The sequence below is a fragment of the Eurosta solidaginis genome, chromosome 1, assembly GCF_040869045.1.
Source record: "Eurosta solidaginis isolate ZX-2024a chromosome 1, ASM4086904v1, whole genome shotgun sequence".
Classification (NCBI taxonomy): Eukaryota; Metazoa; Arthropoda; class Insecta; order Diptera; family Tephritidae; genus Eurosta; species Eurosta solidaginis.
This window is the reverse complement of record NC_090319.1, coordinates 353,123,293-353,138,975: the sequence shown is the minus strand read 5'-3', so window position 1 is coordinate 353,138,975 and position 15,683 is coordinate 353,123,293. Positions and strand designations below refer to the sequence as shown.

Below are 15,683 nucleotides of genomic sequence, written 5' to 3'. Positions count from 1 at the left end.
GTCCACGAGAACCGCACATAGACTGAATGAGACCGTAGTGTTACCAGAAGTTTGTTTTAACCACCAAACTGAAAAACCAGGACCTATGTTATGAAATAACTCCCTCCTCTTGGAAAATACTAGAAGCTTCCTAGGACTTAAGCCACTTGCTGCTTCTAGATCTGACAGCTGTATCAATCCTAATAGCTGGAGTCCTAGCCTGGCGAGCGCAGGGCACGAGCACAGAACGTGCTCGATTGTTTCCTCCTCCAACCTGCACTTTCTACATCTGCATGTGACGCCAGAAGGCAGTGTCCAGTCAGAATATCCGTCATGAGTATACAGTCCTCTCTTTTTAATGATAAAAGCAACTTTGTTAGTCTAAGGTTGTAAGACCTACACATAATTTTCGACACTTTACATCCCCGCGCTTGAACCCACGCCTTTCTCGCTTGGTCGATGATGTGCACCTCTCGCCTTCGCTTAATCTCGCCCAGTCTAATTTGGACGTCTACGGAGGAAGCTTCAAGGGATGCGCCTGTTTTAGCTAGTTCATCCTCTTTTTCATGCCCTGGGACGCAATAAAGATGTATGCTTCTCCCTGTCCCGATTCTCTCTAGAGACAGCTTACACTCTAACACGCATTTAGATGCTGTGCTATGCGAGATTACTGCCTTAATTGCTGCTTGACTGTCAATATAAAAGTTAACACGGCTGCAGCCTAAGCTATATTCTCTTCCAGGGTTTCTACTGCTTTGGATACGGCTAATATTTCCGCTTGGAGAACTCTACAGTATTCTTCTTTGGCAAAGTTCCAGCAGTTGTGGCACGTCGCGCGTTCCGTCGAATGAAATGTTGACAATATATTGATCATCACTAGCAAATCAAACGCAACAAAAAAAAAAAAAATTTTCACTGCGCTATATCAGCACATTATCAGTTTGAGCATCAGCAACATTCCATTAATTAAGTAGCAACTTAGCAGTACTGCTGCATGATGCAGTTAAACCAGACAGGTGTAGTCAATATTACAAAATGGAATCGCATTGGACAATACTTGCCCTCATAAATTTAAGTGTTCCTGCTTAACTTATCTGCAGCATTGATTTTTTCAGTATCACAAAAAAAAAAAACACTTTCTAATATGCGAAGGAACGTGCAGGAAAATAACGCCTGCGGTCTGTATTTGCTTTTATGGATGGGTTTTTTTCCTTTTCCTGAAACGGAAAGCGGAACTTATTAGCCGCGTCTTCAGCGTATCACATTGTCCACAGTTAGGGCATATGGAAACATACTGCTGACGATAATGAGATGATTGACGATGTGGACAATATTATGAAGGTGCGGATGAATATCTGTAAGGAATACGAAAACATCGAATTGATAGTATACGATTCGAATACCCAACATTTATCTATGTAAACCAAGCGTTGAGGCGAGCTCATTTGCTGGTGAAAAAATATATAACGGCAGATGTTTTACAGCAGAGATACTTGAACAAAGAGCTTATAGATTTACCTGATGGCAAAAAAACATTGGCTTATCAGAACTTTATTTTAAACAGCTATGGCTAACCCTGAAAACATTAAGACAAACCCTGTTCTGTCTTTCTCTATCTATCCACCTACCTCTCCTCTTACTATCTTTTTTATCTCCCTTACACATTTTTATACTCAGCTGAGCAGAGCTCACATAACGGTAATCCGTAACGGCATAAACTAATCGGGATAGATATATATTTCTATATTTCAAAATGATCTGGGTGAAAAAAGAAATTCATTTAGCCATGTCCGTCCGTCCGTCCGTCTGTCCGCCCGTCTGTAAACACGATAACTTGAGTAAATTTTGAGGTATCTTGATGAAATTTGGTATGTAGGTTCCTGGGCGCTCATCTCAGATCGCTTTTTAAAATGAACGAAGTCGGACTACAACCACGCCCACTTTTTCGATATCGAAAATTTCGAAAAACCGAAAAAGTGCGATAATTCATTACCAAAGACGGATAAAGCGATGAAACTTGGTAGGTGTGTTGACCTTATGACGCAAAATAGAAAATTAGAAAAATTTTAGACAACGGGCGTGACACCGCCCATTTTTAAAAGAAGGTAATTTAAAAGTTTTGTAAGCTGTAATTTGGCAGTCGTTGAAGATATCATGATGAAATTTTGTAGGCACGTTACTCCTATTACTATATGTGTGCTAAATAAAAATTAGCGAAATCGGATCACGAACACGCCCACTTTTAAAAAAAAATTTTTTTTAAATCAAATTTTAACAAAAAATTTAATATCTTTACAGTATAAAAGTAAATTATATCAACATTCGATTCCAGTAATGATATGGTGCAACAAAATACAAAGATAAAAGAAAATTTCAAAATGGGCCTAACTCCGCCCTTTTTCATTTAATTCGTCTAGAATACTTTTAATGCCATAAGTCGAACAAAAATTTACCAATCCTGTGAAATTTGGTAGGGACATAGATTCTATGACGATAACTGTTTTCTGTGAAAATGGGCGAAATCGGTTGAAGCCACGCCCAGTTTTTTTTCCCCAGTCGACCGTCTGTCCTTCCGCTCGGGCGTTTACACGATAACTTGCGCAAAAAACGATATATCTTAACTAAAATTAGTTCACGTACTTATCTGAAGTCACTTTATCATGGTATGAAATATGGCCGAAATCCGACTATGACCACGCCCACTTTTCCGATATAGAAAATTACGGAAAATGAAAAAAATACCATACTTCTGTATCAAATATGAAAAAAGAGATGAACATGGTAATTGGATTGGTTTATTGACGCAAAATATAACTTTAGAAAAAACTTTGTAAAATGGGTGTGACACCTACCATATTAAGTAGAAGAAAATGAAAAAGTTCTGCAGGGCGAAATCAAAAGTCCTTGTAATCTTGGCAGGGATACTGTTCGTGGTATGACATATATAAATAAATTAGCGGTACCCGACAGAAGATGTTCTGGGTCACCCTGGTCCACATTTTGGTCGATATCTCGAAAACACCTTCACATATACAACTATAGGCTACTCCCTTTTAAAACCCTCATTAATACTTTTAATTTGATACCCATATCGTACAAACACATTCTAGAGTCACCCCTGGTCCACCCTTATTGCGATGTCTCAAGAAGGCGTCCACCTATAGAACTTAGGCCCACTACGTTTCAAATAATCATTAACACCTTTCATTTCATACACATGTCATACAAACACATTACATTTTGCTAAATGGTGATTTTCCCTTATTTTGCCTCCAAAGCTCTCAGCTGAGTATGTAATGTTCGGTTACACCCGAACTTAGCCTTCCTTACTTGTTGAGTTTATCTTAATCGGCTTTTTCAATTTTCCCACTCCTTTTATTCTTTCGTAAATTTTCCTGCTTTTCCTCTTACTTTTCCCGTTCTTAGTCTTATCCGAGTCTAACTCTCACTATTACTTTTAATCGTATGCTTATTCTTAATCTTCCTGTTAACATCTCTTTAGCACATTGTCTAAAATTATTACCCTTATTCTTACTTTTATTCTCAATCTTCCTTCGGAGGCTTCCTCTTCTTTTTCTTCACATTTTCTCTGTTTTCTCTTATCTTTTCTTTGGATATTTTTGACCTAGGTATTATCGTCTAAAGAAGTAAGTCTAAAAAATCCTTCATTTGATAGATAAAGACTACCCTAGTATGTATACATACATCCACATTCAACCAATCATCATATTTGAACAGGCCGAAGAAATATCACGTTGTTGCTGTCGCTGAACTAATTACCTAGGTATTACTATATGAAGGGATGAGACTGGAAAAAAAACGGTAATTGGATTTATAAGGACCATCCTAATGTACGTATATAATCACACACGAACATAAACATACATATGTAGAGATGGAAGCAATATTTCTCATAATGCAATCGCGAATTGCAATAGTATACTTGTAGTCTATACTTGGGCTATTGATTTTGATTGATATGAGGTTGCAACCGCGACTTCGATAAGCACAAAAACCAATTCATTTTATAATATTTAGCCGCAAAACAAAAGATTAGAAATGACAATTATAGGTCATATGTTGATGGTTGTATATGGGCCACTATGGTGAAATTTTATTCATATTGATTCGGATAAACGAATGCTGTAGAGTTAACTGTTATTGCTATCAGGCCGACTTATTTTAGATCCAGAGATCCGTTTATAAAGGTATTATACTTACTTAATTGGCGCTTAACCGTTTAAACGGTTATGGCCCTCCAACAAGGTGCGCCAGTCGCTTCTTCTCTCTGCTGACTGACGCCAATTGGTCACACCAAGGAATTTTAAATCGTTTTCCACTTGATCCTTCCGGCGGAGTGGGGACCGCCCTCTTCCTCTGCTTTCATAGGCGTGTTCCGATAAAAACACTTTCTTAGCCGGAGCGTCATCTTACATTCGCATAACATGGCGTAGCCAGCGCAGCCGCTGCATTTCAATTCGCTGGATTATAATAATGTCTGCCTAAAGCTCGTACAACTCATCGTTAAATCATCTTCGGTACTCGCCAACGCGTAGAGGTCCTTAAATCTTTCGAAGAACTTTTCTCTCGAACACTCCCATAGCCGCTTCATCTGATGTTGTCATGGTCCATGCTTCTGCACCATACGGCAGGACAGGTACGATAAGTGACTTGTAGAGTATGATTTTCGTTTGCTGCGAGAGGACTTCACTTCTCAATTGCCTACCTAGTCCAAAGTAGCATTTATTGGCAAAAGCGATTCTTCGATAGATTTCAGAGCTTATGTTGTTGTTAGTGTTGATGCTGGTTCCCAAATAAACGAAGTATTTTACTATTTCGAAATTATGGCTGCCAACAGTAGCATGGTTGCCAAGGCACATATGCGAAGACTCCTTGCTCGATGACAGCAGGTACTTTGTTTTATCCTCATTCACCATCAAACCCATCTTTATCGCTTCTTTTTCCAGTTTGGAGTAAGCAGAACTAACGGCGCGTGTGTTTAGGCTGATGATATCAATTTCATCAGCATATGCCAGTAATTGTACGCTTCCAGAGCGGTTAAGTTCTGCAGCTAGTATTCTTCTCCAGCAGCAAAGTAATCGCACGATAGGATGCACCCTGTCCAATCATCCGATTCACGGTGGGCTTCAATCTTTCACACAATACACTTGATAGGACTTTATATATTTATTCCATGATCATCGATTGCTAGTTCGGGTTCGTCATCCCTGTGCGAAAAAGCGCTGTCTCCATTTAGGAGAGCAGAGAAGTGTTCCCCCCATAATCTAAGTACTCTGTGGACATCAGTTTCGAGGTCGCCGTTTTCGTTCTTACAAAAGTTTTGCTAAAATTTTCGAGTGTTATTCCTGGTGGCTAGCAGCTCAAGCTCCTCGCACCTATGCCTTTCTGCCTCTGCTTTTTTCTTCCTGAAAAGGCGTCTCGCTTCCCTTTTCAACTCGCGATAGCGTCCACACACTCCTCTTGTTGCGCTCGTCTTTTCTTTCGGTTGCAACGCGGCATTCTTCATCGTACCAATTGTTTTTCCGTGGTCGCCGGTAACCATTTTTTTCTTCGGTGGCAGTACGAGATGCTTTGGAAATATGCTGCCACTGCTCCTGCATGTGGGAGCCGAGTCTAGCTTTCCTTGTTCCTTGTTTTTAGTCGCGCAGAGGTGGGTGCGTATTTTGGCTGCGACAAGATGATAGTCTGAGTCGATGTTAGGTCCTCGGATCGTGCGCACATCTAAAGCACTGGAGGCATGCCGTTAGTCTATCACAACGTGGTCGATCTGATTGCCATTATTTCGATCGGGGAAAAGTCATGCAGCTTGTTGTATCTTTTTTTGAAAGGAACACGCATAAAAACAAAAAAACAAAACAATAAAAAGAAATTGGTGTTCGATTACGGAGCGTGCCGTTCGCGCATAGTGGGATCACATAAATTAGGCTTCCAAAATATTATGGTTCATATATGTACATACATAAATAAACAATTTTCTTTAGCAAATTAGACGCTTAAAAACTTTGTGCTGTATAACATTCATACAAATCTATGTACGTACATGTAAATATGAGAGCAATGTGACATTTGTGGCATAAATCGTCATTGCTATGAGCTATTCTTCGTGTACGCACAAAAAGATTTCGCTCCAGAAGCTAATCTACATATAAAAATGTTTCAAATATTTTATGAATATTTTTATACTCAGCTGAGCAGAGCTCACAGAGTATATTAATTTTGTTCGCATAACGGTATCCCGTAACGGTATAAACTAATCGAGATAGATATAGACTTATAAATATCAAAATGATATGGGCGAAAAAAGATATTCATTTAGCCATGTCCGTCCGACCGTCCGTCTGTCCGTTAACACGATAACTTGAGTAAATTTTGAGGTATCTTAATGAAATTTGGTATGTAAATTCCTGGGCACTCATCTCAGATCGCTATTTGAAATGAACGAAATCGGACTATAACCACGCCCACTTCTTCGATATCGAAAATTTCGAAAAACCGAAAAAGTGCGATAATTCATTACCAAAGACGGATAAAGCGATGAAACGTGGTAGGTGGGTTGACCTTATGACGCAGATTAGAAAATTAGTAAAATTTTGGACAATGGGCGTGGCACCGCCCAGTTTTAACTGAAGGTAATTTAAAAATTTTGAGAGCTGTAATTTGGCAGCTGAGTGTGTAATGTTCTGTTACACCCGAACTTAGCCTCCCTTACTTGTTTGAATTGTGATTATTGGAGTATTAATGGGACAGCAATATTGCATTGATTTATGTAATAGAAAATTATAGAGAAGTATAATAAATTGATAAGCATAAGACTGGTGCACGTCGTAACTATAATACCTAGTAGTAGTTAAATACTAAAGATTTCGGTTTCGGTTGAGCAATGACCTACCATAGAATTTTCTCCATAAACGGCGTACTTCAGTACAAAAATATATTGAGTATATGCTGGGATGTGAAGCTTCGGAATCTCATTTTAAGACAGGGCATTCTTCAAACTAATTCCGAAATATGTGCGGACTTATTCAATAAAAATCTGAGCTAGGGCGTTTTCAAAAAGGCGTTTTCGAAAAGATAGCCGAGATAGGGCAACATTCCACTCCGCAATCGATATTCAGTTTACCAATTTCAATAAACAATGTTGTGTCAGCTTACTTTTCTTAATGTTAAAATCTTATATATTATTTCTAAATGCTGTTTTTATGTACAGGCCCCGTTGTCGCTCTTATTTCGAGTCCAAATCTATAAATAAAGTTTTGATTGCAAAGATGGGAATTCGTGCTATTAGCCAGCTTTGGGCATTATTATTCGTAGTGTTTTTGTTTAGCTGTATTTTATTAAATAACTAGAAGACCCGGAAGACGTTGTCCTGCCCTAAATTTGGGATATCTGCATACACTTTTGAAATTCGGCTTAAAAATTGCACATGGAATAACTAATGACTCTCCTGTATTAAAAAAAATGTCATAGTACCTCTAAATCGCGGGCCCCCTCATTCTACTGCTGCTGTTGACGGTTGCGTGGAATACGTGGAAAATTCGTTTGATAGGTGTGTATGGAAGGTGCCAACAATTTATTTTGTTTTTCAACATCTTACTTAAATAAGTTTTCAAAATAGGAGGTGGAGTACAATATTGCTTTTTCCATGCATCGTGAAAAGGTCTAATGTATATGCATTAAGGTGGTTCTTATAAACCAAATAAATGATTTTTGCAGTATTACCACTTAAAACGGTAATATGAAGGATACAAATATATTGCATAAATAGTTGTTGCCCCGTTTGGCGGCCGTTTAAGGATGGTGATTTAAGTAAAAAAAATGGAGACTCAAAAAATTCAAATTATTGTTTTTGTATGTAATAATATCGACCAAAATAGTAAAAGATACATAAAATATAAAAATATTGGTACGACTTGGGAAAACTATATTACTTTTCTTGTATCTAGTAACCTTTAAACGATTACTACTACTAACCTTTAATCGATTATACTATATTAGATGATATCACAGTGACTTAAGTTAATTTTTCCTATTTTGAGCCGTCGTGGGGTAATATGAACTTAGACCTCTAGTTTAAATTACCCTATCAAGGCTCAATATAGCAAAATGTGAACTTTAATTACTCTGATATAGTATGAGGGATTAAAAAATATACACTTATACTTGGCGCGATTTACATCCGAGGAGACTTAGGCCATGCTCCTTCTAAATTTTTCTTAAAACTTGGCGGGACGGGACCTACATACATGTTTTACGTCGATTCCGAACGGCAGCTGCAAAGCATATTTATTTTCACTGAGAAGTTTATCATAGCAGAAATACCCCCGCAAAATTTTCCAAAGCACTGCCGAGGACGACCCCGCTTAGAAAAATCTTTTTCTAGTTGAAACGTTTAGTTGATTTATAAGGACGACCCTAATATACACACATACATATGTATTAATAAGATCGCGAAGGCATTATTCAGGAACTGCAGAAATAATACCGATACCGCAAGTAATATGAAGAACGCAACAATGCGTAATGTTTTTAGTAACGAGCAGTGGCCACAAAGTACGCTAACGTCATCGTATTGTCACCACATTTACGAGCCATAAACATGTATATGGGGTATTCCATCCCATTTCGACCAATTTTGAACCCGACCCCTTTAGAATTGGCTGAAAGTTTTTCTTCTGTTTCTAGCTTACAAAAGACGTTTTTCAGAATTTTTTCAAATTTTTTCATCCAACTCAAAAAAAGTTATGAATTAAAAAAAAACACCATTTTTGTTTTCAAAATGCTATAACTTTTTCAAAAATTGACCGTTTGGGATCTTTTTTTTTAAATTTGTTTTTAAATGTACTTTTCGGAAAAAATACAAAAAAAATTTTAAAGTTTTTTTTTTTAATTTTTCAGTTTTTCGAGATTTTTCGAATTTCGCCATAATATATAAAGAAAAGAATACTTAAAAATCATTTTCTTACATTTTTTTGTTATATAAATAAAATTGATAAAAAAAATTTAATTTTTGTAAATTTTTTTTCGATTAAATAAAAAAAAAATAAAAAAAAAAAAAATCGGCCCACTCCGGGATTAGTGGGGATGATTGCAGAATTGATTAAAGTTTTTTATGAGAAAAAAAAAAAAAATTGCGAAATTCGAAAAATCTCGAAAAACTGAAAAATTTAAAAAAAACTTTAAAAATTTTTTTGTATTTTTTCCGAAAAGTACATTTAAAAACAAATTTAAAAAAAAAAAAGATCACAAACGGTCAATTTTTGAAAAAGTTATAGCATTTTGAAAACAAAAACGGTGTTTTTTTAAAAATTCATAACTTTTTTTGAGTTGGATGAAAAAATTTGAAAAAATTCTAAAAAACGTCTTTATTAAGCTAGAAAAAGAAGAAAAACTTTCAGCCAATTCTAAAGGGGTCGGGTTCAAAATTGGTCGAAATGGGTTGAAATACCCCATATATATTTGAATGTATGCATTGAGTAACTATGTATTTATGATTGTCATACAACTCTTTAAGAGCATTCATGTTTGATTTTCAAGCTTACGTTGGCATCTTCATAGTAGTAGCAATTTTGCTCTGCTTAACCCATTTTGCCAGCAACGTTTTATTGAGTTTTCCAATAATGGGTGTATCATTTGCAATTAAAAATCTCGAAATTTTTTTTTGATGTGTTAACAACTTTGCTCACGGTATGAGGAATCCTAAATGTAGGCGTGAGGTGTAAGCGTAGCGTAAGCATCTTTGTAATGTGGGGGATATACGTACAATGCAAATGCAGGCGTAGTTTGTTATATTGGTCTATGCAATGGATGGACTACTATGGTATTGCTATGCTGTTTGGAGTAATCAAGAATTAGAGCGTGCATGTACTCACTACATGTGAGAACACGGTACGTGGTACAGTTGATATGAGCGAAGCAACACAGTATTTTAAGGCGAACACGTCACCTTTATATAAATTAAAGTCTCTGAGTATATACACAATTTGTATGCAAGCAAGTACCCGAAGAGATGTATGCGTTGTTAGAAATAAAGTGTTTACAAAAACAAAGCACATGGTTAGGTATTCAAGTTTAAGTTGATTTTTTTTCTATTTGGGGTTTTGTTGGTTGTTACATCTCTGTTCATTATTAAGTAAGATGTTTATACAAAGAAAGAAAAACTAATATAAAATAAAATAAAATGAAATTGAACACAGTAAAATAGAATAAATAAAAATAAAATAAAATTTAAATAAAATAAATTATTCGTAGAATGAATTTCTCGGAGGAAGAATTGTCCGTGGGATGAGTCGACCGTGGGTTGAGCTCTAGTTAAATAAAAAAACTGCTAGCTTCATCGAATAAAATTTTACAGTGGAACAAAAAGCTCTATTGATAGAAAACGTTAAAATTTCAAAAGTATTAAGAATGCTGAGCTTACGACGCGTTGTGTGGCCAATGGTATCATCGGTTTGTATCTGGTAACTTTGGTTCAGATATAACAGCATACAATGATCTTCTTTCTGTCAAAAGCTACTTTGAAGTTTACAAAGAGATGATGCGTGTGATGATGCTCTTAACAGCTTAGGTAAGGTTGAACTGGTGGTCCGTGAGGACATCACATAAATTGAGTGAGTCCATAGTGTTGCAAGAAGTTTGCTCAACGGTCAAACTGAAAAACCAAATCAGAAACCAAGATATATGTTATAAAATAACTCCACCCTCTTGGTAAACACTAGAAGCTTTTGAGGCCCTATGCTACTTTTTGCTTATAGATCTGTCACTCTTTATAGCTGGAATATTGGCCTTGGAAAAGCATGTGCACAAAACGTACTCGACAGTTTACTCCTCTAACCCACACCTACTACATCTGCTATCATTTAAACGCATATGACGCTAGAAGGTAGTGTCCAGTCAGAATAACCATCAAGAGCCCTTAGTCCCCTCTTTTCAATCATAAGAGTAGCTTTGTTAGTTTATGTTTGAGAGACGTGCACCTGATCTTCGACAGTTTGCAGTCCCGCGCTTAATTCAATGCCTCTACTGCTTGATCGATCATTGCAGCTCTCGCCCAATCTGATTGAAACAAGTTTCAAATGATGCGCTCTTCTTAGCTAGCTCATCATCTTTTTCATTTCAATCTGCCCATATGCCCAGGGGCCCAATAAAGATGTATATTTATGCTATACCAATTCTTTCTAGGGTTTGCTTACACTCGAACACACTTTAAGATGTTTTGCTATAAGAAATTATATCCTTAATTGCTGCTTGAGACCATCAATGTTAAAATTGATGAGGGTGCAATTTAAGCTAATTTTCCCCAGTGTTTCTACTGCTTTAGTATTTTCTGCTACTTCCGCCTGAAAAACACGACAGTAATCTAGCAGCTTGTAGGATTTGTTTATTTCCGGATATATACAGTATACCGGAGACTCATTCCCCAACTTTTGAACCATCGGTTTACACGTGTATCGCCTCGTCCGCCTTTTGAGCGTCCTTGCGGCCACTTTTCATCTTTACCGTAGCTCTAAAAGACCAATCGAAGCGCAGGTAGAAAGCAAGGTAGTTTGTCCGTCCAATATTTGATGCCGCTATACTACTACGGCCGTATCGCTTGCGCTGAAGCTGCCACGAGGAATTGCGTTTCGTTGCAGTTGCTAGCGCTATCTTCTTCGCCACCAGATATACAGGTAGCGTGCCCACAATAGCATACAGTGAAGCCGTCGGTGTTGTTTTCAGGGCTCCCGTTATGCTAGGCATTGATTGCCAACATACCCCTTCTAATTGTTTGAAGTACGTTCTATTTTGAGAGGCCGTCCACTAAACAAGCGCTGCATAGAGTACGATGAGCTTAACAATCTCTGTAAATATTCAACGGGAGAGAAAGGGAAATAGACCACACGTACACTCCAGCATTGTTTTACATACATAAAGTGTCGTCCCTGGGCCGTTCTTCACTCTCTCCGCCAAGTTGAGCTTCCACCAATGATTTCTAGATATTGTGTGCAAGATTGCTACTCAGTCGTTGACCAATTCGGGACCTTATACCTATTAGTAAACGACACCATATCTGTCTTCTTTGCGTTGACGCTCAACCCGACATTGGATGCCCACGTATGGATATCCCCAAGCGCCCTATCCATCAAGGAGCTAACTTTTGGAAGGCACTTTCCATTTATGACAATTTATAGTATTGAAGCCGCACTGATACCATCCAATCAGCTGGTCGATTTTAGACTTTTTCCCTTTAACATACGGTATTTAACAACAAATATTCTTTTATTTTTAAGATACCTAACAGATAATTTAATTCGAAATCTACACGCTCAATGTCTCACCCTATATCTAATCGCGCTCATGAATGGTTTGTTTAACTTACATATGTATATACGTACCTACATAAACATATCTGTTGCTGCTCGCAAACACATTGAAGATGAAATGTTGGCGCTATTCGAAACATAATGCAATGTTTTTTTTCGACTATTGAAATTTTCAAAATAAATAAAAATATTATAGCTTAGTAAGAGGCGCGCATTTAGTTTGCTATTTGTGTTGCTCGCGTACGGTACGAAAAGAAAGCGATACAAATCAAAAGTGATCTGTAGAATTTTAAGTTGTCTTAAACGAATGAATTGGCATTCATGAATATAGTTATAGAAAAAAAGTGAAAAGATTGTGATAAGAGAGCCGTATTCCTTTAGGTTACATGAAAAAAAAAAAACAAGAATAATTATAGATTTGTGTGTCAATAAAGTAATTTCATATATATGTAGTTGTTATTGCTTTAAAAATGTGATGACAATTAAATGGGGGAAAAAAATGTTTAAAAACTGCAGCAAAATATGCAAATATAAATATTAGAGGTTGTACATGGCGTATGAGTAACAATGATGACTTTTTATAAATGAAAGGATATCGAATAAAAAGTGTTGAACTGTATTTTCTTCTGTATTTTAATATATACAAACATATGTATATACGTACATACATCAAATTTAGCACACATTTTTGTTTATGCTAGTTCAAAAAAGTTCACAATTTCAAGGTGAATGACGAATCAAAAAATTTAGAATAAATTAAATATATAAAATCTTAAAATTTCAATAAAGCACAGGTTTTTGTAACCGCCGTGGTGTGCTGGTAGCCTGCTCCGCCTACCACACCAAAAATCCTGGGTTCATGGCCCGGGCAAAGCAACATCAAAATTCTGGAAACAAGATTTTTCAATTAGAAGAAAGTTTTTCTAAGCTGTATCGCCCCTCTGCAGTGATTTGGCAAGCGCTACGAGTGTATTTCTGCCATGAAAAGCTTTTCAGTGAAAACTCATCTGCCTTGCAGATGCTGTTCGAAGTTGGCACAGAACATGTAGGTCCCGTCACGCTAATTTATAGGAAAAATTAAAAAGGAGCACGATGCTAATTGGAAGAGAAGCTCGACCTAAAATCTCTTCGGAGGTTATCGCGCCTTACATTTTAAATGTTTTCCAAAAAATCAAAGAACACAACAAACAAATACTATATTTGTTTTTGGCACTGTTTCTATGGTTTATACTTTCTGAGTCACTAATTATTTTTGCGGCAATGAGCTTATAAACAAAACAAATTTTCACGCAAGTTGTAGTCAGTTGCCAGTTGCCTTAGACAAACAAAAAAATTTAATTGATTTATTTTATTTCTTTATATAAAACCTTATGCTCGCATCCTAAACGCAACTGCATTTTTGTATTTTTTTTTCGTTTGAATATTTTTCCGTCGAAGAATAATTTTTGTTCAATAGAAATTAACAAAATTTTACGCTATAAATATGTAGTGGCCACATTAATTATTATGCCGAATGTTTAGGCACAATAATCAAAGAGACCCCACAACCGAAAAACATTTATATTATGTGTACACATGCCTACAGATATAAGGACTGTTCTGAAAAGAAAGCGCGCATCTCATTTTGCTAGTTATTAGACGAGCTTGCAATTTTTTTCTTTCAAGTTTCTTATTTCAGATAAACATATTGAACTAGTTGATAAATAAAGGAACGAAGCAAAACAATTAATCGCCTAATTTTCGTAGTTTTTCTTACCAGCTTTTATTAACTCTTGTACACTCATTTTTCGATAAAGGTTACTCCTTTAATTTTCATATTTTTTCCAAGTTTTTAAACGGGATTATTTAGTTTGACTCTTTGTAGCGAACAGAATTTTATAATTGAAATTTAAGTAACTTCCCGATAAGCTACAAGCTTGAAACTTGAAATATAGTTGAGAACCCGACGACAATGAAATAATAAGAAAAAACTCCGATAAGTGGCGCATGGATCGAAATATTAAAAAAAATCATATTTGTGGCCCGATTTGGGTCATAATTGGTACATATATTACATACGGGATTAGAAATCGCTTTGTAAAAAAAAAAAACTCCCGCTAGGTGGTGCAAGGATCGAGATATTCAAAAAAATCGTATTTGTGATCCGATTTGGCTCATAATTGGAACACATATTACATACGGAAATAGGAATCGCTTTGTGAAAAAAAAACCCCGCTAGGTGGTGCAAGGCTCGAGATATTCAAAAAAATTGTATTTGTGGTCCGATTTGGCTTATATTTGTCAGGAAAGAGTCCTTGTTATAATGAGTCACTGAATGAACTAAATAGAATGAGAAATAATAGGCAATTAAATAAAGACTAAAAACTTGAAAAGGAAATAATTAAAAACAAGAAAGGACGGGACTGTCTTCGGCTATGCCGAAGACTTCATACCTTTCATGAATGGGGCTGAACAATAATCTTATCCCGTTCGTAATATCCAAATAATCGGATGTATAAGATAAGAAATATATAGTGAACAGATGTACATACCTAAACGATTTTTAAGATAAATATAAAATAAAAAATGGCAAAAAACCCCCTTATCTGAACGATCGGTTGCATGGGATATATATTATATATAGCTCTGATCGAAATGATTTTTTCATGAAATCTACTATGATATATTAGAATAAATACCACCAAGTTTGACGTTTTTATATTGGAAATTAAGTGAGAAATTGCCAAAAATCTTTCTATCTGAACGATCGGTTGTATGGGATATATACTATATATAGCTGCGATTAAAGTGATTTTTTCAAGATATCTTCTATGATATATTAGAATATATATCAACGAGTTTCACGTTTATACTTTCTAAATTGCGGCAGGAATGACTAAAATCGTCTTATCTGAACGATCGGTTGTATGGGAGATATATTTTATAGTGGACCGGATCCGACAAATGTCTAATATAATACAAAAATACATCCATGTGCCAAATTTCATTGAGATATCTCAAAATATGAGGGGCTAGTTTGCTTTCAAACAGACAGACGGACGGAAGGACAGACGGACATGGTTATATCAACTCAGTTCGTCGCCCTGAACAATTCGGCATAGTTAATGGTGAGTCTATTTCCTATATTTCTCAACGTTATAAACATCGGACCAAAGTTAATATACCATTTCATGTTCATGAAAGGTATACAAAAATTTAAGATAGACGGTTTTACTGAAAACAAATAATAATATTAAAAGCTAGAAAATAATTAGGTAGGACCTAGGTACTAGTCGTCACAATCCTCACCAATCTAGGGCGCTAATCAGACAATTAAATAAAAGCATTGGGTGAGTGAAATTTCTAAAAATGTGAAGCGTAGCATAACCTGATTAAGGCTCAGTT

The 15,683-nt window shown here is 36.2% G+C and overlaps 1 protein-coding gene across 9 annotated transcripts in view; it reads left to right on the top strand.

Annotated features, from left to right (window-relative positions):
- The first annotated feature begins 12,527 nt into the window (after window positions 1-12,527).
- Window positions 12,528-15,683, top strand: part of LOC137238071 (xaa-Pro aminopeptidase 2) — a 33,016-nt gene continuing 29,860 nt past the window's right edge. For 2 of the 9 annotated variants that reach the window (XM_067762656.1, XM_067762654.1), the window contains exon 1: window positions 12,528-12,732. Coding sequence is in view for 1 of the 9 variants with exons in the window: in XM_067762662.1 (XP_067618763.1) it covers window positions 12,994-13,024 (31 nt within the window). In the remaining 8 variants the exon portion in view is untranslated. Of the gene's footprint in view, window positions 12,843-12,881; window positions 13,025-15,683 lie in introns of those variants that run through there. The other 7 variants (XM_067762657.1, XM_067762655.1, XM_067762660.1 and 4 more) reach the window with 7 other exon arrangements.